Here is a 25,688-nt window from a genome sequence, read left to right on the forward strand (position 1 = left end):
AATGGGGCAAGGAAGTAGGACTCATGGGATTTCTCCCTGAGGATATTCGACAGACAGTCGAGCGGGCAGCACAGAAGGTGAGGCCCTGACAGGAACAGGGAGATTGGAGCCGGGAGAGGTTGGCGGGAGCCCAGCCCAGCCCCCAGGAAAGAAACCCCAGCCCTTGCAACCAGCTCTGGGACAAAAGTCTCGCTCCCAGCAGCTCCACAGAGGGAGGCTCCAGCACAGGAGCCTCGTCCGCCAGGCAGATCTGCGCGGTGTGACCCAGCAGCGGCCGCATCCTGCGCCCTGCCCGGAGGCGTGGGGCTGCCTGTGGGGGCGCCGAGGCTGCCGCTGATGGGGGCTGCTGTGCTCTTTCCAGCACTGCTTCGTCTGTGGCGAGAGCGGGGCCACCATCGCCTGCCAGGAGACGGGCTGCGACCGCAGCTTCCATCTCCCCTGTGCCGTGGAGGGTGGATGCGTCACCCAGTTCTTCCCTCAGTACAGGTACCTCCTCTCCCCTCCTCGCCGCCGGCGGGGAAGGACCCGGCACTTCTCACCTCGCCCGTCCCTTTCCCCTTCCCCCCAGGTCCTTCTGCTGGGAGCACCGCCCAGAGCAGGCAGTGGGGGCGGCTCCGGAGGAGAACACCACCTGCCTCATCTGCCTGGACCTTGTGGAGGACAGAACGTCCTACGGCACCATGGTGTGCCCAGCGTGCCAACACGCCTGGTTCCACAGGGGCTGCATCCAGGTAGGAGCCGCTCCCTCGCCCCCAGGGCACGGCGGGCGCTCAGCAGCACCAGGGCCTCAACTCGTGCTCCTTATGGTACTCCTGCAGGGACAGGCTGTGAGCGCTGGCTTCTCTTGCTTCCGGTGCCCCCTCTGTAGGGATAAGGATCTCTTCCTCTCGGAAATGCTCGTCATGGGGATCCGAATCCCCTTCAGGTTGGTGTCCTTGTGCTCGGCTCACGAGGCAGGAGGGTGCGAGCGCTGTGCCCTGCCAGGGCCTGCCCCTGCAGCCCTGGCCCTCCGCTCTCCCGTGAGTCTGGGCTTCCGCTTCACGGAGGAGTTGGAAACAGGGCAGCGGGGGGAAGAGCAGGGATGCCCTGCATCTGCCTTATGCCCTGCCGGGCAGCAGGGGCTCCTCACTTCTCCTTTCTCCATCAGACTGCCATCATGGGAGAACAGCCGTGCATACGCAGCACTAAATGAGAGGCACAGGCGCTGCGATGCCCGTGAGTGCCTTTGCCCAGGAGGCAGGGAGCAGGCAGAGGAAGAGGGGTGAGTTGCCAAAGCTGCACCCCGCGGCTCTGCACGGGATCTCTGTCTGGCCAAGGGCTCGAAGCGGCAGGACGAAGAACAAGAGCTCTGCCGGACAAGCCCGTGCTGCCGTCACTTTGTCCTCACAGCCATGAACCCGTGTGCTTCCCCAGGCCCTGGCAACTGCTCCTGTGCTGCTCCTGCGCTGCCGAGGGCACCCACAGACGCTGCTCCTACTGGAGGAACAGCACGGCCAGCTGGGAGTGCGACAGCTGTGCTGGCCTGGGCACCGGTAAGAGGCAAAGCAGCCGCGTGCCCCTGGGCTGGGGCCAGGGCCCAGGCGAGTCCTGGCCGCGGGTGCCCAGGGAGGGCTTGGCAGAGCCTCTCTGCTCCAGGAGGGCTGGGGGCACCGCTCTGGCACCTATCCTGCCCCGGGCCTGGGGGGCCGTGCCCTTGACCTTCCTGCTTCTCCCCTTACAGCCTCCGGTCACAGCTCGGAGCTCACCGGCCCCAGCACTGCCAGCCAGTCAGGATCGAGGCCATCCCACAGCTCCCCGGCACCCGAGACCAGCAGCCCCGGCACCACCAGCCAGGCGGCATCACGGCAGTCTCTTGGATCTCCGGCTCCGGAGGCCAGCAGCCCCAGCAGCCCCAGCACCACCAGCCAGGCAGCATCGGGGCCATCCCAATGCTCCCTGGCCCCCGAGACCAGCAGCCCCAGCACTGGCAGCCAGGTGGCATCAGGGCCATCCCACGGCTCCCTAGCAACGGAGACCAGCAGCCCCAGCACTGGTAGCCTGGCGGCATTGGGGCCATCCCATGGCTCCCCAGTGCTTCAGGGCAGCAGCTGCTCCCGCCCACCTGGGCCCGACCGCACGCGAAACCGCTCCCGGTTGCAGCGTCGGGCCCAAAAGCCCTACAGCCGGCCCACAGGATGCCCTGAGAGCAGCCGCACAGCAGCAGCACCAAGTGCTGGGAGCAGCACCACCAGCCAGGCCGCGCTGGGGCCGGCCCACAGCTCCGCGGCACCCGACACCAGCAGCCGCAACGCTGCCAGCCAGCTGCCATCGGGGCCCTCCTGCGGCTCCCCAGCACCGCAGACCACCAGCCCCAGCGCTCGCAGCCAGGCGGCATCAGGGCCATCCCATGGCTCCCCAGTGCTTCAGGGCAGCAGCCGCTCCCGCCCACCTGGGCCTGACCGCACGCGAAACCGCTCCCGGTTGCAGCGTCGGGCCCAAAAGCCCTACAGCCGGCCCACAGGATGCCCTGAGAGCAGCCGCACATCAGCAGCACCCAGTGCTGGGAGCAGCACCACCAGCCAGGCCGCGCTGGGGCTGGCCCACAGCTCCGCAGCACCCGACATCAGCAGCCGCAACGCTGCCAGCCAGCTGCCATCGGGGCCCTCCTGCGGCTCCCCAGCACCGCAGACCACCAGCCCCAGCGCTCGCAGCCAGGCGGCATCAGGGCCGTCCCACGGCTCCCTGGCACCAGAGGCCAGCAGCCCCAGCAATGCGGCATCAGGGCCATCCCACGGCTCCCCAGTGCTTCAGGGCAGCAGCCGCTCCAGCCCACCTGGGCCCGACCGCACGCAAAACCGCTCCCGGTTGCAGCGTCGGGCCCAAAAGCCCTACAGCCGGCCCACGGGATGCCCTGAGAGCAGCCGCACAGCAGCACCCAGTGCTGGGAGCAGCACCGCCAGCCAGGCCGCGCTGGGGCCGTCCCACAGCTCCGCGGCACACGAGACCAGCAGCCCCAGCACCGCCAGCCAGCTGCCATCGGGGCCCTCCTTCGGCTCGCCAGCGCTCCAGAGCAGCAGCCGCTCCAGCCCCCCTGGGCCCGCGCGGATGCGAGAGCGCTCCCACTTGCAACGTCGGGCCCAAACTCCTTACAGCCGGCCCGAACGCCGCCACGGGACCAGCCGTGCGCCGTCCCCGAGTGCTGGCCCTGATCCCCCTCCGCCGGCACAATAAAGGTGGCCGTTAATGACTGCAGCGGGAGATGCCACGCGCATGTGTCGCCTTCCTCCTCCTCTCCCTTTCTCGAGGGGCAGCGTTAGCGGCTGGGCCCAGACGGTTGTCTTCTCCACTGACGGTTGGCAGCACCTTCCCCAGACCTCCCTCCTTGCGGGCTGGCCTTGGCCGGCTCCCCAGCGCCATGGCCGTGTGCTTCGGGCCTCGCTGGCCCCGCAGCCTGCTCAGTTTCCCCGGGGGAAGTTCACACCCACGCCCGGGACCGGGGGTCTCTGCCCCCGCCCCCAGGAGGGTGGCCCGGCACGGCCCAGTCGGCGCCGCCACCCATCTCCTGCCAAAGTGGGCTGTGCCCGCCCACGCGCCATGGCCCTCGCGGCTCGCCCCCCAAAATCACGTGCCCCGGCGCCAGCGATTTTTGACACGCTTCAACTCTGTTTCCTTCTGGACAAGGCTATAACCGATTTCCTATCCTCTAAGTTGCCTAGCTTAGTGAGAATTGTGGCAAAGCGGCAAAGCTGCTTTTCTCTGAACGTTAAGTTCAGTGTCACATCTGTATTTGTGACATGAAGATTGCTGTAGATTGTGTTGCTACAGGAGCCAAAAGGCATTCCCCGTTGCCCAGTTGCGGGCCTTGTTCCCCAACGTGATTGCTGCCGTACCAACTGAAGGCTTCCTTCTTGCAGTGTAAGCCAAGAAACCCTTTGTAATAGAGATTGCAAACACCCGGCAAGGACTTCACAGAGTTCAGGAGAGTCAGAGCAGTACCTGTTGCTGAGGGCTTGAGTCCTGTCATACGCCCTCGAGAGCAAAAAAATCACGTGTGCTCTACGGGAGGGTAACAAGGGGCCTGGGAAGTGTCAGTCGTCCAAAAGGATTTCCCTCCTGTTGGCGACCAGCAGCAAGTATTTATTATTATAGAGACTGAATTAAAAAGTAGAAATATCAGCTCTCTTAAGAAATAGAAATATATCCTTTTCATATGTCTTCCCTATTACATATATATTTTCATAAACTTGTGGTAGACCTTTAGTGTGGAAATAACGCATTCCAAGTATTTGTAAATCTATTTCAAACAGGAGCTCCGTTATGTGCGGCAGAATACAGGTTATATACTATTACAGAGACAGAGCTACCTGTTTTTTCTGAACCCTGTTCAGCACTGAGGCCTGAGAACACAGCAAAATATCCCTGTAATGTCTGTGTTTCATGATCAAATTCTCAAAAATCTTGGAAAGCAGCAAGTCACATTTAAACCATACAGACAAAAACCCCAAACCTTGGTACAAACATTGAATTGACACAATAAACATGTACCTATTTAGAAACAAAGTTTTACAGTATTTCACAATATTATTTCCTATTACATCTTTTAAAGACTAGTATTTTGAAAATAACATTTTTCTGCAACTTCTTCAAAGAAGAAACATGAAACATTTCTGACCAGTAACATAAGGAAGATTTATTGTTTTGCTTTTACTTTCCTTCTTGCATCCTTATGCTTCTTCCGGCATTCCTAAAAATATTTAAATTTTAAGATAATATTATGAGAAGTTTCTAAATTCACCCGTTTGTCTCAAATACTTTTTTTACATGCAGTAAAGTAACTCGTCCTGTACAATACAGAGATTCAGTAATTTACCTGACTGGACGTCACAACATGATGTTATACACACTTCTATACTAAAAATTTTTAGTTCCCTGGTAATTATAAAGTTTCAAGCCCTTCTAAGGGTCCTGAATTAATTTTTAATGCAAATCAAGCAAATAAACAGCTGCATTCCCTCCTCACACTGCACTTTCAGCTGCAGTTACCAAATAACAGATGTTAAAATACTCACCTCAATCAATAAGCTACGTCTGTCTTCCCAGTCATCTTTTTCTTCACTGAGGTCTACTGATCTACAAAATAACTTAGGGCCCTCTGCACAAAACAAACAACAAATTAATATGGTTAAACAGTTCTGAATATGCTGTTGTTTGTAAATCTCATGAGCAACACAGCAATAAAGCCAGAAAGCCTATTCTTCATATTCCTCTCTTGCCCCCACAAGTGTTATGTATTACAGCCTTGCATACTAAGAAACATGTAAGACAGCAGCAGTTTTCCTTAATATGCTGAAACATAAATTGCAGTGAAACAGCATCTGTTTCATTAAAAGCTCAGCACCATTATCCCACATCTCTCAAGAAAATTTATGCCTGCTAAGGATTCAGAGCTCAATTTTAGCTCGCTCAATTTTAATCAGGTAAGATAGAAGATTATAGTACAATAACTGTATTAACACAGTAACTTTTACACATACATTTAACGATAGTTATCTAATATGTCTCAGGAAACAAACATTATTTAAGGATGTCCTGATAATTTATTGTATAAAATATCAAAAGCAATTTTTTTGGTGGCCTGTGGGTTGGGGGCTTTTTTGGTGGTTTTTTTTCTTTGTTTTGTTGTTGGTTTTGTTTTTAAATATGAAATTCATTACATTCACAAGAAAAAACCCCACATTATTTAGGATCAAGAACCATGTGGGCATATGTGTCTGATATGAATATTCAATATTCTTAATGATAACACCAGAAACACAGAAAAAAATTAAAGATCACATATATGCCTGAAAGGACCTAAAATGTCTAGATAACTTGTCAAGTGATTTTTTTTTTTTTTTGGTAAGCCCTAAAAGACCAGCCACATATTAGGCAATTATCTGAAAACAGGAAAGCAAGATAGCTGTTCAGCATTTATTTTACCAGGACTTTCTCGTGGGATGTGCTACCACAATTCATACCACAAGTAATGATGGAAATTTGCTTTTTTTTTTTTTTTTTTTTTTAAAACCTCTCATCTGTGCAGTATTTTTTCCTCACTGGATTTCAGTAAGAGTTAAAAAAAGGGGTGAATAAGTTCTGTTATACCTCTTAGTCGTTCATCATCTTTGGAGAAGAAGAAAAATCTAGCACTTTCTGTCCGTGGTAAAGAGAAAAACCTAGACAAACACAAAGGCATTTTAGCATCATAAAAATTACTGTCAAATTCATTAACACATGTTAAAGCTGTAATGCTTCAGAGAAATACTATGCATTGAAGAACATTGCTCCATAGTGACCAAATATAGCCTTCTATTAAAAAAGCGTTTCTTAAGAAAACTTAATAGATATTTGACTTTTGGCCAAACCCACTACCCAGTTAAGTTCTCATGCACTGAGCTAGAAACTCAGCTTTTACATTCAACTTCAAATCACATGTGGTATTGGGATTTCTTAATATTACATTCTGTGCAACAAGGAATGGTTTCCTAAGACAACTTCCATTGTTCAGAGATGTAGAACAAAGATGTTAGTTTCCCATGACCTGAGTGCCGCTATTAATATTTTCATAGCAAACTACTACAGCCAAGTAGACAGCAAATACAAATATAACTTGCATTTCTTTGTCCCTTTCACTTTCTGATGCTTCTGGTTCATCATCACCCTCAGAACTGCTGTCTTGGAAACGTGGATCTTCTTGCCATGCGACTTTTACAGGTTTTATTGTTTCAAGTATGTAGGGCTCTGCAATAATACCACAATTAAAAAAAAAAAATCAGATTTTTCCCCTACTTGCCAGTAAAAATTTCTACTTTAAGTTAAACACTTAAATCGGAAAAGACAGATTTAATAAGGACAGAAACCTCCCCTCTTAGGTTTTCTACCACCCTCTGGGCAGGTATGAATTTAGTTTCCTTTCTCATGTCACAAATTCACCCTCAAAATTCACAACTAGTATCATCACAGCATAGGGAAAAAGTGCAGTTCTTCTGAAGCTCGTTGTTAGGGTCCAGGGTTCTATCCAGTCACTCCAATCTAACAATCATTATCAACTGACTTGGGAGTAATTGTGCCTATTCATATTTTTAACTTGCAGAAGTTGGAATAAAAGCTTTCTTTCACTGTGAACTATCTTAGTAAGTTCCTTTGCAAAGAAACTCATAATGCCTTAGCTTATTCTTTCTGTGTGTTTAAGCTATGTTATTTTCACGTATGTATTCCTGCCTATAGAATAAACAGCCAGTTGCCAGCAGCCCAAGTTTACACGTGGTAACTTAAAGACATACCTGAGCTCTTACTACTTCACCTCACCGAAAGAACTGAGGTTATGAACCTATGGTACCCTTTTCTTTTAGTGTATAAGCACAGTACTTATCTGGATGACCAGAACAGAGAAGACAGCTCTTGCCTCTCTCTGGCAGTATAAAACAGTTTCCAACCCCAACAGTAACCAGACTATGAAACACAAGCAGTATTTTATTCCACAGAAAGATCAGAAAATTCTACTTTGGAAAAAGTGAGCATTTGCAGGTTTAAATTGTCCACAAAACATCCATAGTTTGTACTCAAAAAAAGACTATCTACATGTTGTCCCTTCATGGTTTTCACATGACACGTGATCTTAAATCAGGTTAAACAAAAACAACAACAACAAAATCACAAAAATAAGCAACTGAGGTATATGCAATGGAGAGAGACTTATATTTTGTTCATGTCAATACAGGAGCTAGCACAGGGGCCCTGTTGCCACCAAATAGGATTCTTATGCAATATAAACCAATAATTTAATAACAACAACAGCAAATATAAGCCACAGTGCTCAAGCATGGTTTTCAGTGCTATCATCTTTGTGAACTCTGAACTACATCTCCACTCAGATTATTTTCCACTTTGTTCTAGAGATCTCTTACATATTCTGAAACCCGTATTATTGCATTCAGAAGATACTGAATACTTTCTGAAGTCACCAGAAATGTGGGGGTTTGTTGGGGTTTTTTTTGTTGTGGTTTTGGTGGGGGTTTTTTGGGTTTTTTTTTTTTTTTTTTTTTGTATTTCAGTTAACAGTTAATAAATTTATTTCAGTTAACAGTTAATAAAACGTTCTTGGATCCTGGGGTCAACTAAGATTTTCTTTTGCTCATAATACTACCTTAATTAACATACATTTTATTTAGAATCTTGTTGGCTTACATGAAACCTGATTTGACTTATATATAATCTTTTTCCCTGTTTATTTGAGAAATTTAGTGGACGACAAGTTTTTCCATCACTGTTCAAAAAACAGTTAAATAATATTTAATTTAATTTAATTCCTTCTCAAAACATCCCTTTCAAAATTCCTGGGATGCAAGCATGAATTAACTGTGATTAAGCTACAACAATCTTGGCAAGTATAAGAGAAGATCATAATGATTTTGCATAATTACTTACTTTTGCCTCTGAAAGTCCCCTGGATTCTGAATTTCTATATACTGTAGAAATTCTAACTAACTCTACAGCGCCTGACATAAGCTACTTGTTAGAAATTGTACTACTATATATGCCCTGCTGTTACCTTCTTTCATGCCCGACTCCTCCATGTCTCCAAAGAAGGAAAACGTGAAACCACTAGACTCCTGAGCTATGTTACTCCCAACGTTAGAACCCAAATGGTCAGGTGGGGTAGAGTCCTCTGCACCGTCTTTGTCCCAGGGTATTTCTTCATTTTTTTCTGATTTGCTCTTTGAAGATCCAAACAACTCTTTTAAATCAACAGCAATATCATAATATATTTCTTTAGACACTTCAGGCAGTTTCTCACTCTCTTCCCTCTTCTTCTTCCTTTTAGCTTTACTGAAATGAGATCATTAAAGGACAGTAACACAGCACATATATTTTTAAAGGAAAGGTTCCCTAAGAGGTAACCTTGCTATTAATGTCTTCCTAAACTCATCTAAGCACATTAATGAGTAGTTCACTTTTAAGGTTTGGGGTTTTGGTTTTTTTTTTTTCCTTTCTTTCTTAGCAATTCCAGGTTCTGGCAATAGGATATTTCCTATTGCCAGAAATAGGTTTATAGGGCAGCATGACTATCCTTTTGGTTTAGATTTTTTGACCCATTTCTTTTCACCTCTTGCAATTTACCCACCCTTTGAGGCTAAGCAGTGGGGAAACATGAGGTTTGACTCTAAAGGCAGGAACAAGACTACTTTATAATTAACCACATCCTGACTTTTCACTTAATATGTGATAGCATATAAATTAAGATATTAGGACAGATTTGTTTTCCAGTGAAAGAAATGTTAAGAGCTAATTTTTTTTCTCAGATTTGCAAATCTTAAAGTCCATGACTTGAAGCAAAGGGATAGCCTGAAGGTGAGAAAGGAAGACAGAAAATGGCATGCAGAGAATAGATGGACTAGAAAGAAAAGATACTACATGGTGGTTTTAGTGGTCACAATTCTTATTATATCTTGATTTTAGCAATAACAGAAAGAACTAAAGAAAAAACAGAGCAGTCTGCATAGTTTCAAACTCAGTCTTCCACTATAGCCATCTTTCCATGGGAAGAAACATCACAATTATAGTTACCAAGCTGTAATATTACCTCTCTTTTTCTGTAGCACTTTGTTTCTTTTCAAAAACTGCATGGTCCTGTCTTGTGGGATCATAGCGGAGGGCATTAATATCTCTATAAAAATAGAAAGGAAAAACCATGAGATATTCTAGATGCTCAGCTGAAAGCTACCCTAGACCTTTACAGTCAGATTCAAATTCACATTGACTTCTTTACCAAAAAAGCTCCAAATCAATCCAAAATCTAACTGGCATTTAAAAAGTACTGCTAGTCAGTGTCCCAGTCAGGAAAAATTACAAACAGGAAATTGTGGTATTTCATACAAAACATAGACCTCAAGTTGTGAGTTATGCAGTAAGTTTATACCTGTACCTGTTGATCTTTTCAGGAGCAATACCAATATAGCTATCCATATCAATACATCTATCTATTTCTTCTAGTACCAAACATTGCATAAATTCAAATAGTCCAAGGGGGGTAAAAAAGAAAAAAAAAAAACACCCCCAAAAAAACCCCAAACCAAAAAAACATTATGCCCACCTTTCAAAATTTAAACATTTTAGGGACTTTCAGCTAAAGCAGTCTAAGGTTTAGACTGACCCCAATACTAGCGTAGCAAAGCCCACGTTGCCTTATGGCAATGCAAGAAGGTAATCACTTATTTCCCCTCCTCTCCCTGAATTAATGCTTACAGCGTAAATTAACTGCTTTTAAATGGTTACATACTGTATCATTAACTGAGTATTAGAGAACACTGACATTCACAACTTTCCTAAGATGACCTCTGGGGTTGCACAGATTATTTCCCCCTCTGCTTAGTCTTTAGAAAATACATGAAAATTTGTACAGAAGTCATAGAATTAAATACGATTGTGCAGCAGTCACAATGGTATTTAGCAGTCAGCAGTCAACTGATGCAACTCCAATCGTGACTGTCAGTAAAAGTTTACTAATTGCATGCTATTGCATTACCTTTAACACTACTAACTTCCACGAATTCATTCCACAGACCAATTTCTGTTAAAGTGCATAGTTAAACGTCACAATACTTCCAATAGTACATTTCCGAACCTATCTCATCATCTGCTAATGGAAGGTTAGAGCATGCCCAATAGCAACATGTAACAAATTCCTGATCTAATGAAGAAATTTCTCAAAATCAGAAATACAGATAAGTAAAAAAAAAAAATTCTCCACTGAAAAAGAAGTTTGATGCTAGTCACCTGTAGGCCAGAGAAAACAATAACCTTATTAACTGCTATGGAAGTTAGACTCTAACTTACTGACCTACTGCCCAGCTCACATGTTCTTTGTTTAGCCAACTTAAGTTTGTCTCCACCGAGAACAGAAATGTATCTTACACAGGCAAGGACTTATTAAAATATTAGTTTTCATAACCAACAATCCAATCATTCAGAATCCAGTAGAAGAAACTCAAGCAGGCATCCAATAATTTTTTCCCTAAAATAATGACAATTACCAGCTGTATAATCAATTGGAACACTCAAGTTGGGAAACTGCATTAAAGGCTAACTTCAATTGCACATAACAGAGAAGGAAATACTTTTCTCAGTCAGCTAGGCAGAAATTTTAGTTGTGAAACACTGGCAAAAATTAAGCCTTCCTAAAATCCCTTCTTTTCTGATAATGGGTGATTCATACATGAATTTCTTAGCACTTGTGGCTGTTTTAGTTGGCTTAGGGTGTTCCAGGTTGATATTCAAGAGGCTTCCCAGTATTTGCAGATTTTTCTTTTTCTCCACAGCAAGCTCTTCTTCCTCATCTGCCTTCAAGATGTTTGTCTCTGCTAAGAGAAAAATAAATACATTATTTTTAACTCACTATGACCTGAGTAAGCCTGTAGTATTTGATATATACCATTACAAAAATATTAGAAGAGCTCACACACATCAACACGCTTTTATTTTAAAGCCACTTAGCGGCTTTCTTCCTTGCACTGTAGAAAGTCTTTGATTAGAAATGTCATGGGCATCTACTTCATTTGAAAATCAGATCAGTTATTTAACCTGTTCCCTGCTGATATCACATAACTGTGCAACTACTCTGCCACTGACAGATGCTGCCTAGTTCTGATCTCTACAAAATTTAAGTTTCAGAAACAAATTCTGAATCTTGAAAACTAGGTTAATTTTTGGTTGGGGGGGAAAGAAATATTTTAAAAATTTTGCCTTTTTCAGCTTTTCTGCCTTCTGCTGTTTTTTTTTTTTTTTTTTTAAAAAAAAAAAAAAAAATCTTCCTTTCTAAGGCTGCCAAATCAGCCATGGACTGCAGGATGACTACAAAACAAACAGTTTAAATGAATGTAATGGTCAAAAAGCTTATTTTAATAACTTACCACTTATCCTGTGAAAAACATGGATAAACATTCTGATACCATCCTGTACTAAAAAAATGTCAATTTATCAACCAAGTACATCTCATTCAGCTATTACAAATACTTTTGCAACATACACATTTAAGGAAACACCGCTACCAATATATACTATGCACAGCAACAACAGAGTTGGGTTATGTTCTTTAAGGAACCACCAAAGAAGCTAAAGTAGTCCATAAGTTGCTTCAAGCATCCAAAATTAAGGCTTCATGATATATGTTTATTACTATCATTAACCAGGAAATACAAGCAGGTTTACCTTCTTCTTCACTGTCACTTTCAAGGAATCGAGCATCCATGCGAAATCTTTCATCTGTGCCAAATCGTGATTGCAATTTCAAGAGCTAAACAAAATGAAATAGATCCTATTAAGCAGTGGAGAAGAAAATCATAACAGTCAGTAACTTTTTTTTACTATAGTTATGGCAACTTACTAATAACCTTCAGCTCTTGATGCCTTTTCTAGAAATTTCTTTGTATTCAAAGATGCCAGTATCAGAGAAACCTCTCCCATGCCCCAACACACATTGTTTCCTCTATTTAAGAGAATTCTATTGCAAGATTTGTCAAAATTATATTCAGCAAGTATGCAAACCTACACGTTATGTTCTTCTGAAGTGGTGTTATGGTGACTTAGAAAAGAACTAAATTACAGTAATGGGTTCACTCACTTTTTCACCAGCTTTGCCTTCAAACTGGGGCTTAATTTTGAATCTCTCATTGTCTGTATCATCTTGCTCATCCTCGCTGCTTTCAAACAGTTTCCCCGAAGTTTTAGGAGCAGATTCACCCTTTGTTAAGCAAAAAGAAAATATACAAAAGCAGCCATTTACATAAGCTTGAGAAAATAAATCAGTATCAACTTTGCTCATGAGCTTTCCAGTTTATCTGAAAAAGCGGATTTCTAGAACAACGAGCTCACTTGTTGATCCATGCACTTCAAATCTTATATTGTATACACACCTTGTACAATTCTGTTTTACAGTTATGACTATTAAATTTTAGCATAGGCAAAATATCCATGTAAATGGTAACTCAGGTTTTACAATATGAGAGAGTTAGGTATAAAACCCCAACTTTCTGATTATGTCAAGGGAGATAAATTTTAAAATATCAATGTCTAATTATACCCTTTCTGAACAAGCCTCATTTATGGTATAAACTCTAGGATAGTTTCAGTAGTTGATAAACATCAATGATTACAAAAGGTAAGCACTCCATGGCTTCGAAACAATTTTCCATAGAAACAGACGTTCTTTTAAAGAAAAAGAAAAATACAGGGCAGGGATTCTAAATACAGGGTAAGAGAGATATATGTTTAAAAAGTGCTAAATGTGAGGAAAAGTGAGAAAAGAAGGTTTTAATTAAATAGTGAGAATGGTCATATTCTTACTACATTTATGAAAGGAAAAAACCAATAAAAGTAAAACCAATGGTTTAAAGTTTTAGCAGAGATGTGACTAAAAAATGTGATGATATAAGAAGTTATATTCCAGAAAATAATTAATTGTGCTGAAAGTATGGCAGTAAAATCCTGAGGAGTCTGCTAAATAAGGTCTCAATTAGGTAAGGTGTAAAGAGAAAGTCCCACACAACTTCCTTGGACCCTAACATCACTTTAAAAACAAGACGCTGCATTCATACAGATTCTTTGTCCACAGTGTTGGAAAGAGCAAACAGTCCTTCCATACTACTCAAGACAAATCTCTTCCCCTTCCTTTGACTAAAAGCAGTGAAATTTCAAAACTAATTATGCATAAGCCCTATAACTTAAACATTCTTTTTATCAGTTAGAATATCTTTTATACAAATCTCAAAGTTCTCCAGCTTGAGGTCTCCAGCTTGAACAGATGCATGGTTAAGTTCTTTGAAACCTGTTTCATGTTAGCAAAAAAAGAAGAATCATTCATATTAATTCAAACCTCATCTACTTTTTTCCTGTTACTTCACTATGAAAAACAGTCTTCACAATAAAAGGCATAGTCATATTGATATGGAATTACATTACAGAATACTGGACTTTTTCCCAATAACACTTACTTCATGCGTATTTCCCAAACTTGCATCTTTCTTCAACATCTCATCTACTTCAGCTTCACTTTCCACATCTGAATTGAATATGATGTGTTTATGCTTGCCTGCTGACTGGCTATCCTATGCAAGAGTAAAACTGTCAAGTCAAAACATATCAAATACTTGCTACAGTCATACATAAATATCTAAAAGACATTTCCATGACATGATAGGAGGAATCTACTATTCCTCTTGCAACTCTAGAGACAATCCAGGAATTAGGTATGCATCATTTTGTATACACTCAAAAGAAAACTGGCAATGAAATCAGAAAACCCAGAATATAATTTTAAAATATCTTAACCCACATCTATTAATTTCCCTGCATACTATTCAGATAAAAGTTGTGAGTGTAATTACCAGATTTGAAAGAGCTCCTTGAATGAGTTTCTTCTGTAATTCTCTCTCCTTCTGTCTCTCTTCTAGAGCTGCTAGCCTCCTCTGGTTATCCTGCAACTGTTTATTTTTTGAAGCAGTAGCATGAAGACAAAGCTCCTTATTTTCCAGGCAGCTTGTCTTCCCATTCTCACGTTTATTAGCTTCACAGTCTGGATTTTTATTGCTTACATCCCTCTTCAATTTTTTTGAAAGCAGTTTTGGGCTTTTTAGTTGTCGTTTAACATGTTTCTGTGACACTGCAGCATTACTATCCATGTCACTGCTCTCATCTCCACTCTGATCAGTACTAGGAACAGCATCTCCATGCTCTGAGTTTTGGTCTTCTTGCAAAGAATTCACATCTTTGCTCTTTCCTTGTAAACGTGGCCAGGAAACAGGCTGATCACGCTCATCTGCTAAGGAGGCAGCATCTGACAATTCCCTATGCTGTTGACAATGCATATTTTGTCTCTTTCTACTGCTGCTGACTTCAAGTGAATACAGTGGATAGTTCTTAGACTGCCTTTTAGATGACTCCTCCCCACAGTAAGAAATACAAGCTTCAAGACCTAAACTTTCTACAGACCTCTTTAAACCAGTGCTGTCCTTAGTTAACTCTTTTTCACAAAGGGACCCCATCCCTCTGAAGGGCTGATATTTCAAATGCGAATAATTTTGTCCCTTGGAGCTTTCTTCATCAACATTCTCCTCCCCTGCTAAAATTGTAGCAACTACATCTTCAGGACAGATACATTTTTTTTTAACTGCAGGGTGAAATTTGGAAAGTTTTCTTTTATTTACAACATTACCCTCAGAATTTTCTTCAACACTGTGCTCACCAGAACTCTGTGTACTGTCTGATTCTTCTACTGGTGTCCCAGTGTTTTCAGTAGCTAATATTTTTAAGTCATCTAATGTAAGGTCTAAGCGGTAACAGTTTTGCATCAAAGATTCATAATCAGAACTGATTTCAGACTCCTCTTTCTCATGCTCTGAATAAGAGCTTTCACTATCACTTGTCTTTGTTGCACTGTTAACTGCTGTACTCTGCAAGGCAGCAATTTTGGATTTTTTAATTTTCCCTTTTCTTTCAATGTATTTTTCTTTTAAATTTTTAGTTTTCAGTGAGGAGTCATTTACCAAATCACATTTTTTGTTAGTTAGTATTTCTTTATTTTCCACCTTCACCTGTTTAGAATCTTCTAAAATTGCAGTTTTCCTGCTACTTAGATCTGGAGTTTTACTTCCAGCAATGATTTCATCTGTATCTGCTGAATCATAACCATTATCGCATTCCACAGCCTCTTTCTCTCTAGAACTTCCTTTGATAGCTTTCTTCATGGCATCTGGATTGCTTAAGGACCACTGACTACTGTATTTTAATTGAAAATTATCCCCATCAATTTCCAACTGGTCACTTTCAGTCTCAACATTTTCCGCTTTCCGTATTTCTGTCCTTTTCTTTACCATTGCTCTGCTTTCCTCTTCAGAATCAATGTCACTATCAGAAAGACTCATATTATTTTGAGCTGTAACTCCAGAAACTTTGCTTTTATCTGCTAGCAAACCCCTCCCTGATATTTTACTATTAAGACTGCTTGATGGAGGCAATTTAGACTTCTCACTGGACTTGGATTTTGATCTTTGATCTAGCTGTGATGAGCCTGCGTTTTTTGAACATGACTGGCACCCAGAAGAGAGAACTACAGCTCCATTCAGAGCCTCACTGCCCAGTTGTCTCAGTTTTTTAGGTGGCTTCTTAGTTACAGGGAACTCTCCTTGCCGCTTCTTGTTTATGCTGTCATCTCTCCCTTCCAAATGCCAAGTAAGCTCGGATATAGGAACTACACGTGTCAAGTCTGGCTCCAGCTTTCTAAGGTTATGGCAGTATTTTGATGGGTCATATTTCACAATGTTAGTCTGAGTTAAGGAATTAAAACAACATGATTCTTTCAGCAAGCAGGCTTCCAGCCTTTATGAACAGGCTAAATTCTGGTGAAAGGACAACTAAGAGCCTTTTTTAATGTTATGACCATAAGCCTTTAAGCAACTGACTTGCAGTCTAAAAAAAATTATTCAAATCACACAAACTTCCTGCAAGATTTACTTAAGGGATTCAGTAAATCAAGTATGACATAGTAGTCAATATTAAGACCATTAAGCAAATGTTTACCCATATGACAAAAGAAAGAAGGGAATTATGCCTATGCCCAACCAGTAGGAAAAGGATATTTTATTTTTTTGTTGACTCCTAAGGTGCAGAATAGGCAAGACTCTGCCGAATTTACCAACAACCCATTTCTAAAAGAAAAGAAAAATAATCAGTGTTAAGCAAAACAGGAATGGAAGTAACCCTGGAATAAAACAAGATGTATATTCTTTGATAACAGAAACACTAAAAAAGAACCATCTGTGACTAATTCTTCTTTTGTTTACTCTCTTAAGTGAGATATATTCGTATTGTGCAACTCAGCCAGTTTCCTTCTCAAAAAAAGAACAAACCAAAACCAACCAACCACAAAACCAAATTTCTACAACCTACAAATAAAGAGTGACAATAAAGAACTTAATTTATTTACTTTGTAAGTACTATTTTTAATATAAAGCTTCTGGTTTATGAATTAACAGTGGTAACTATACAGGACATGATCACTATTATTTTGCCCTTTTCCCCTTTCCCACTAAAAAATTAAAAATCCCCCCATCACCCTCCAAAAACATTCTGCGCTTAGCAAATAATTTTGAAAACTTTGTAGTAATTTTTGTTGCCTAAATTTGCATGCTCAGTGATGATGAGTTCCTGACAACCCAGCTGTCAAAAATGTACATGCTGTATAAAAATAAGACACACAATCTCTTCACATGCTTTTAAGGGTGATACAAAGATACTCCCAACATAAACAAGTAACAAAGCATATACTAACTTAACACAAGAGAGGACAGTCTGATCAAGATTATTTCCAGTCATTATAAAGAATGACAGGAACACTCTTCATGTCTACATATAAGGTATTTCTTCAGACTACTTTTCACAAGTTGTACTGTCACACTTAATAAAAGTTTCTTTACATAAAACATGGCAATTTAACATAAATTTAGATGTAATAAGCTTGTGCCCAATTCTGGGTTTTGTTTTAATTCTCTGTACGTCTACCCCACCATACCTTATGGTCTGGCACCTCTGTACCTGGTACTGCTTTCATGTGAAAGTCTACAACTCCAGCCTTTTTCAGTGATTCTAACAAACGTGCTTTCTCATTTCTCTGTGGCTTTTCTTTCTGCAGCTTTGCTTCCTCCCTCTCCATGGCAAGCCTGTACCAAAAAGTACATCATATATAAAAAAAGGTCTGCCTGTGTGCTAAATTATAGCTGGCAGCAACCCTCTCCCACAGAACAGTAACCATTCACTACCTCAGGAATTAGCGTATCTGCTACCTTTAAAGGAATAATGATGCAAAACACATTGCAGTATCTAATATGCATCAACAGTCCATGAATGTCAATAAAAACAAGTAAGAATAAAAGCATAGCACATGAAAACACAGGCATAATGTTATCAGATAAACAGAAAAAGGGTAACTTCAGCAACAACATACTTTTTAAAAAATGACTGTTACCTGTGCAAAAAGCTTTCTTTGGCCAACTCAATTTGCAGTGTCCCCCCTTTCCATTTTGTTTTATTTAAAATTGACATGCCTGCAAAACAAGGAGATGGGAAATAAATTCTTTCTACATTAAAAAAATACACCTTAGACTTAAATATGCCTCGTTCTATGATAGCTTGAAGTTTCTTTAGCATGATCTTATACTCCATCACTCACCTGATTTAAGGTTGTATATGAGAGGTCTAATACCCTTATCTTACACAAGAAGGTCTACATCCAAAATTACAGTTCTGACTTCAAAAGTCATTGAAGTCTCTATGGTTCAGTTCAAGTACGAACATGACAATACAGATACATGTATCCTGAAGTTTCTATACTACTGTCAGACAGGCTCTTCTCTACTTCTTCTGTACTTTGAAAAACACAGTTAAGGAGTACTGAAAACCAAAGGGAAAAGTGTTGTACTTAGAACTTAAGGAAGTTAAGTATCAAGGGCTGGGTTAGCTTTTAGTTGCTCTCAAAACAGCCTTCCTATTCCTAATGGCAACATTCTCCAGATAAAAGGGCATATTACCAATCCCTCTCTTCAGCTATAGGTACACAGGTGTTTTTATAACCCTGCCAGTAGTTTTGTACTCCAACTATTTTGGGATTTGTAAAATTGCTTTAACAGAAGCATGCTTTATATAAAGTCTCCTCCTGGGTTTCCTCTCACATCAAGTCACTTCTAATGTTTTATGGACCTGATGAAAGCGTTTAAAACACATTTCCTATACCTTTTCATAAAAGGGTTAGAACAAACTCATAAATCACTTATTTCAGTCACAAGCAATCTTTTTAATCTGCTTACATCTACCTACTGAAAACTCCAATAAAGCAAATTCCTTGAAATTGCATCTTAAAGCAAATGGAATGAATCTAACAGTATGAAACAGGGTCTACCTTGACCACATCCCGATTTGACATCAGATGCATTATCACTAATGCTCAAAAACATAAATTACTTAAAAAAAATTTAAAAATGTACTTACACTTTCTGAGATCTGCATCAGAAATGCTGACACTGATGTAACCAAAAGTTTTCACAGGGTTCCCTGTTCAATGATAAACATTCAGTTAATTTCTATGTAATTTCAGTGCTTCCTTTAAAACTGAAAATTAAGCTATTTCCTGAAAATAAAGTGTCTCTGAAGCAAAAATTCCATTTCACACTACAAATTGAAAAAACAATTAATCTTTAAAGGATGATGCAAAACTGTTACCCTGATCATCTTTTCTGGTAATAATCTCTGCATCCAAAACATGCCCAAACTTGCCAAATCTTTCTTGCAGTTCAGCCTTAGAAACCGTATGGCCAAGCCCTCCAATATATAAGCGTTTTGAAACTTGTTTCTTCTCCATGTTGAAAAGTCAAGCTGTCACACCTGTAACGCACACACATTTTCCCTGTAAGAAGGTAACAGTTCACTAACACTTACATTGTAGGTGTTAATGCAATCATAACAGCAAATAATAGAACATCAGAAGTCCTCCGCAAAGAACCTTTTAAGTGTGCTCCTTTGCTTTGCACTAGGTTACACGCTCTGCTCCAGTCCAGTACCAGTAAACACTGCATTGCTGTAAGTAACCACGATTTAGGTGTTGGGTTGGTGTTTTTTTGTTTTTTTTTTAAAAAAAAACCAAAAAGAAAAACTTGAAGCATACAACTGGGTGCATGGCAATAAGCGTAGACAGCTCTTAGCAATATAACCTTTCTAAGGATTTTTCTAAGCGAGGCGGTAGAGCCGCATTCAGCTCCAACTCCCACCTCCCAGGAGAGGCCGAGGCACCGGCCGAGAGCCCCCCACCGCAGCCCCGGGGCACCGCCACCCCGAAGAGACGCTGTAACCCTCCCTCACCGCCTCCATGTGCGATCCTCGTCGCGCCACGCAATTAATCTTCCCCCTCGCATCCCTTCCTAGCGCTCACCCGGAAAGAAAGGGTTCCTCCTCCTGCGGCTGTTCGATTCTCATTGTCTTATCGTCTCTTTCGGGTTTCTTGTTTCCGGCCGGTCAAGTGTGACGGGAACACACGGGTTGGTCTTGTGACCGCAGGCAGTTTGGTCGTAACTAACCAGGAAGAAATGTAGGGGAATTTTCCGCAAGACATGAACAAAAAAAAAAACCCCAAAAAAGAAGGAAGTAGCTAACACAATAATGCTTTTCCAATCATCTCGAATAACGGCCTCGGAAGCTGCCCTTCAAGTGGCTCTGCTGTTTCGCGAGGGGGGCATGAAGGCGCGGGCGGCGCCCCCTGCTCAGGCAGCAGCTGTGGTAGCGCCCAGGCCCGCCGCAGGCCGGTTGGGCGCGCAGTTCGAAGGCGCGGGGTGCGCGCGGCGGCGGGGCTGGGAGCGCCTCTCCTCAGCTCCGTGGGCCGCGCCTTGCGCCGCCGGGGCCTTGTGCCGCCGGGGCGGGCTCCGGCACCGGCTCCGGCACCTGCGGGCCTCAGCCCGCCTCGGGGGGGGAACTGGGACAGCGCCGGTTCGTCTGGCGAGTCGTGTTGCCCGGCCCTTACCTCGTCAGATTTGAAGGCTAGAAGCCAAGCAGCGAAACGCAGAACCCCACCAGCTCGTTTCTCACAAACCCGTGAGTGCTCTTCCCAGGTCTTGCTGCGGCAGCATAAAAGCAAACGCTTAGGGGTGTATACGGGTAGGTACGTAGAAATGTGAAATATTTACCGTTAATGGACAAATATACGTGTGTGTGCGCGCTTAGGGTGAGGAGAAATGATTGACTGTCGTTAAATTTATGTTTTATTTAATTAAAAGTATGTTCGGGTATTTTTTTCTGAGATAACGCTCTTTAAAGTTATCGCTAGTCTTTGAGTCTTCTGCAGTCTAGTAAAATCATTTGAGTTGAAATAGCTGTAAGCAGCGTATGTGTTCTGTTACTGTTTTCGCAACAGCCAGTTGTTAAAAGAGGAATTAGCTGACAACCTAGGGTAAAGTTCTGGCTATTGTAATGTTTTTCCCAACATACTCTTTATTATGACCAAAACTTTCTTCAATGTATCCAGTTAAAAAAAAAAAATCTAATAGGATCCATTAAAAGTTGGAGAACTTCTATTTCTTTTCCCCACTGATCTTCTTTGTTGTCATACATTGCATAAGATTGCTTTAAAATCCAGAAGAAGTCAGGACTGGGCACAATCTCAGTGATTCTTTAACTGAACGTACTTTCTTTATTCACTAAATAAGTTTTTAATGCAGAACATGTTTTGAATGTTTTCTTATATGTGTTATTCAAATGCTGTTTCTTAGGAAATAAACCAACAAAATCCTATTTCCTCCTCATCCCTTTTTATTGAACCATGTTAGTGTGGATCTTGCAAATACAGTACGGGTTGTTTAAAAGCACACATAAAACTAGATTTATGGTTTTTTTTCCTAGTCAAAAGTAATTAATATGTCGGTATTGAGCTGCATAACATTCTCCACAGTCCTTTGAATGTGTCATGTCTAGGCTGAATGTCAAATATTTTTTTCTTAAACCTGATGTTTGTTTATTTTGAATTATTTGTGAAACATGGTTGTTTCTTTGTGTCTTTTTACTGCGGCTTACTTGAAAGGCAGATTATGCTATGGTATTAGTAGGAATAGCTGTGTTTCATTTAATCAGGTGGATTTTTAGGTGAATTTGTTAAAGCTGGATTCAGTTTCGGTATCTGATTAGGATTGCTTTCTATCTGCAGAACAGCTTCTTGTTCTATTACAGCAAGTGTAAAGCAGCTGGATATGCTCCTGGATGAAATCATGATTAGCTAAAAAGATTTGTAAAGCAAGCCTTTGAATAAATTAGATTCCTGATTTAACTTCTGTATTTGGAGGCTATGCAGTGATCTGTGTCTTAAAATTGGTTTAATAATTACATTTGCACTCAGTGAATGAAGTCTTTGAGGAACTACTGCAACAAAACAAGATTCTTTTCAAAATTGTTATCTATTTTGGAGAAAACTTCTTTTCTTTTTTCTTTTGTGTAAAGTCAGAAATTTGTTCTTTGTCACATTCTTGTGGATATCTAGTAGCTTTCTGTATTCACTGGAAGTAGAATCTTTTCTGTTCATGATGCTTTTAGCAGAGTGAGTTACCATGTTTCTCAGGAAGCTTTGTTCCATACAGAATTATGGAAAAAGTGGCTTGTCTACTCTTGTAATGTCTACTTGCAGACCAGTGTCTTTCAAAGTGGACTTTCTAGGATTTAAGTAGGAGTTACACTGATGACAGAGTACTGTAGTATAGTTTTACTGCAAGCCTAATTCTGTTTTCAGGTTGGTGGCAGAATGCCTGTCAAATTTGGTTGCTGAGGATCAAGGTTTATATGTTAGTTTAATCTTCCATAGCAAACAGGAGTGTTTGACAGTCTAGAATTCTTTATGGAGGTATAAATTATTATACTTGTCAAAGCTACCTGGGATATTTAAAAATTGTATGTACCAATTCTTCAGTTTTCAAAAGCCATAAAATATAATAAACTGTCTCATTTTAAGTAGAGGGGTAGTACAAAAAATTGCCTAATGTTATAGTTGCATTTTGTAAACTAATTCCTTGGATAAAAATAATTTATTTTGAAAATGGATTTTTTTATTATTTGGCCTAAGAAATATACTTACTTTGTTTTATCTAGTAACGTTGGTTCTGAGAAATGGACAACAGCATTTGTCAAGTTTATGAAGACAAAATCCAGTCGCTGGAAGAAGAAATTAAACTATTGGCTGAAAAGTATGAAGACAGCCAACAAGAATCCACCTTTTTTTCTGACGAGGAGATACTAATGTCACTGTATGTTTTTTTTCATGTGTTGGATTAATAGTGTTTCTTTGTCAGAATTGTTCAGGATAAGCTTTTGCCTCTATGTTAGGACTTTCCTTATGTTATTTTTACAGTGCTGATCTTGTTTAGAACATCGGCTATATATGGTAAAAGATTACAAATAATAACCAGTTAATCTCTTTTTTACTGCCTTCTGTTGGTAGTTTGTGGGTTTTTTATTTTTAGGATGTTTTTGTTTGCCTTTTTTTTTTTTTTTTTTTTTTTTTTTAAAAAGGTAGTCATAATGGTCAGAGCATGATATCAGGTACATTACTGGCAGGCCCTGCAAAGTTGTTGACTATAAAAGCTGTGTTTTCCATTATGCGCTGTGAAACAGCTCAGTACCTGTTTACTTTAAAAAAAAAAAAAAAAAAAAAAAAGACTGGGAACATGTACAGGTGTGACTAGTTATATGCTAAAGAAGTGAAGAAGTGCCATGTTAGGGCTTTTTATTTCCATTATTTACCTGATGTTCTATAGTAAATGTACACTCCATAGATAAAATAAGTCATTTAGAAGAGTAAAGGCATCGCAGCTCATTTTTGTTGTACATTCCTCAAAATGGATACTGACATCTGAAGACTTATAATAAAGGCTGTGTCTACCTGGCAGTGAACATAAAGTATTTGTGTAAGTTATAATAGTTTACTCTTCCTAGGAATATGATCCAACTGAAATTTAACTCATTGAAAACTGATCTTGGTCTGAAAATCATCAGATCACATTACAAATGCTTTTTATTTAATGGTATTGCTGTACTGATGTGACAAAACATGTTCTTCTGTCTGTCTTTTGCCCTTTTGATTTTATTTTTTTTTCTTTTTCAATTCTAGAAAATCATTCCAAAGAGAATTTAAGGCAGAATCTAAGGGATGTGAATCTCCATCAGACCTGAAAGCTCAACTTGAAAGTCTAGAAACGGATCTCTCCTTTTTAATGAAATTTACTGGTATTCAATTCACAAATCATTCCAAGAAAACGATGGAAAAAAGTAAGCATTTTTGTGCCCTTTACTTGTGCTATACTGAGCATACTGTTTCAGTTCATTACATTTGCAAATGCATGTTGTAATTCTACTTTCAATGCTAGCAGAAAGACAGTTCTTCTAAAATACAACAGAATTTTCTTTATTGACAAAATAGTTTCTGAGTAAATATAGTACTTTGCGTAGTGGCGAAAGTGAAGGACTACAGTGAAGTTAGTTGTGTGGGTTTTTTTTTAACATGTTTAACTTATTTATATGATGGATGGTATCAGTTGGTACTTTAAATATGACTAATGGAAGAAATGTAGTAATTGTTGAATAGAATTACAATCAAGTATTTTGTTAACTTTATTTTATAACAGCAAGAAACAGAACAGTGCGGAAGCACAGATTATCAGGGAATTGCCACTCCCTGTCTTTTCAATTGGAATTCCAGCTTCTTGAAATGCAGGTAAGGATCAATGTATGCTTAAAAAGAAAACAACCAAGCAAACAAACAAAACTTCAAATGGACAAATGTCAATACTTCCTTTTCCAGCTGAAACCTTCAACTGGTATTTTGTCATTTTGGTTGCCTGAGCCTACTTAATCTAAGCCTCAGTGGGTTTTTTTCACTCTATAACACCTGGACCCAGCTTTTGAATTCCATGTGCATCTAAGCAAAATAGTTCTGAAGGTCAGGTTCAACATTCAGTCCTTAAATTCTTATGTTCTCCTGTAGTCAGATATCTTGGTCTGGAGACTTGAAAATTCCGAACCTTACCTCTCTTGAGGAAACTGAGGAAAAGCTAAAACACTACAAACTTGAACAATTGGGTTTTGTTTGGGTTTTTTGTTTTGTTTTGCTTTAGTTTTATTTCTGTTTGCTTGGCTAGTGTGACTAGCCATTACATCACGGGACTGCACAGAAGTTACACTAATGGTTACAGATTTTTTTCAAGGAAGTTCTTTCATTAAGAATCTATTTTTAGCACAGAATTCAAAATGATAAGCAGTAGAAAACAGCTGCTATCCCAATTTGTCATAATGTACCCCAATTTGTAATAATGTTTTTGGCATCAGGAAATGTCCTTCTCAAGAAATGTCCTTCTCAAGAAAACTTGATTTTCAGCTCAGCCTTAAAATTATTTTTTAAATTGAACATAGTTGGACCTGATAGTGTTAAAAATGCCTTGTTATGTAAAGATATCCTTCCTAATCTTAAGAAAAGTCATATTATGAATTTAGAAAATGAATATTTAGATAGTCACATGTGGACTGCATAATTTGAAACTGCAGGAGTTCAGCTGAATGAGGTTATTCTGCAACCTCTTAAGTACATGCATGACTTGACACTTGTGATCCTAGTGATATCATTTTACCGTTTGCTTGTATAAAACGCCATTTAGCTTTGAGCATGGAAATAGACTGCATCAATCATGCGACTTGGTTAGATTAATGTTGGGTTTTTTTTCGCCTGTACGCTCCTGCAGATTGATGACATCTTTTAGCGTCAATGGAGCTCGGATGGGTAACTGGGTGTTGTTTATATATAGCTGCATTGGTGATGCTTAAATCTGTTACACCACTAGATGGCAGCACTTGTCCACGTAATGCCTAAAACTTTTACTACTTCAGCCCTGATGAAATACCCTAGAGTGACAGAATACCAAGTGTACGTATTAAAAAAAAAACACTTCAGTTGAAAAGATATAATTTTGAGTTAAATTTTTTCACGAATTAATTTTTTTTAATAGAAGTACATGTCACCTGTAACTTACAATTTAATATGCAATGCAGATGTATCAATTTGCCTTAAGTTAATAAACTTTGAATTGCCAGTATTTTATGCATTT

General features: G+C 40.8%; 2 protein-coding genes and 1 pseudogene across 2 annotated transcripts in view; 2 read left to right on the forward strand and 1 right to left on the reverse strand.

Annotated features, from left to right (window-relative positions):
- Nucleotides 1–23: 23 nt before the first annotated feature.
- LOC142593945 (E3 ubiquitin-protein ligase PHF7-like) lies at nucleotides 24–3,223 on the forward strand (annotated as a pseudogene).
- Nucleotides 3,224–4,669: 1,446 nt separating this feature from the next.
- NOL8 (nucleolar protein 8) lies at nucleotides 4,670–20,056 on the reverse strand. Its single transcript, XM_075713694.1, has 18 exons — nucleotides 19,991–20,056; nucleotides 19,285–19,446; nucleotides 19,054–19,116; nucleotides 18,035–18,113; nucleotides 17,582–17,729; nucleotides 16,650–16,718; nucleotides 14,400–16,331; nucleotides 14,007–14,120; nucleotides 13,563–13,565; nucleotides 12,638–12,757; nucleotides 12,226–12,310; nucleotides 11,234–11,378; nucleotides 9,602–9,685; nucleotides 8,570–8,847; nucleotides 6,633–6,759; nucleotides 6,124–6,194; nucleotides 5,049–5,131; nucleotides 4,670–4,723 (listed from the first exon to the last, which is right to left on the reverse strand). Exons 2-18 carry the CDS (start codon nucleotides 19,421–19,423, stop codon nucleotides 4,670–4,672), a joined length of 3,594 nt encoding a protein of 1,197 aa, XP_075569809.1. The 5' UTR covers nucleotides 19,424–19,446; nucleotides 19,991–20,056.
- Nucleotides 20,057–20,627: 571 nt separating this feature from the next.
- The window catches only part of CENPP (centromere protein P), a 164,371-nt gene continuing 159,310 nt past the window's right edge, over nucleotides 20,628–25,688 (forward strand). Inside the window, exons 1-4 of the mRNA XM_075713440.1 lie at nucleotides 20,628–20,709; nucleotides 22,684–22,838; nucleotides 23,702–23,859; nucleotides 24,216–24,304. Coding sequence (XP_075569555.1) covers nucleotides 22,702–22,838; nucleotides 23,702–23,859; nucleotides 24,216–24,304 — 384 coding nt within the window. The 5' untranslated portion in view covers nucleotides 20,628–20,709; nucleotides 22,684–22,701. The remainder of the gene's footprint in view (nucleotides 20,710–22,683; nucleotides 22,839–23,701; nucleotides 23,860–24,215; nucleotides 24,305–25,688) is intronic.

This window comes from Pelecanus crispus, chromosome 7 (genome assembly GCF_030463565.1).
Source record: "Pelecanus crispus isolate bPelCri1 chromosome 7, bPelCri1.pri, whole genome shotgun sequence".
NCBI lineage: Eukaryota > Metazoa > Chordata > Aves > Pelecaniformes > Pelecanidae > Pelecanus > Pelecanus crispus.

What these genes read in the sequence shown, in the direction of transcription:
- NOL8 (XM_075713694.1), bottom strand. Translation starts at nt 19,423, where the DNA reads ATGGAGAAGAAACAAGTTTCAAAACGCTTATATATTGGAGGGCTTGGC. An exon ending in AAAGAAAGCTTTTTGCACAG is followed by an intron (nt 17,730 to 18,034) that starts GTAACAGTCATT and finishes TTTTTGGTACAG; the next exon opens with GCTTGCCATGGAGAGGGAGG. An exon ending in AGTGCTACAGAAAAAGAGAG is followed by an intron (nt 8,848 to 9,601) that starts GTAATATTACAG and finishes ATCTCATTTCAG; the next exon opens with TAAAGCTAAAAGGAAGAAGA.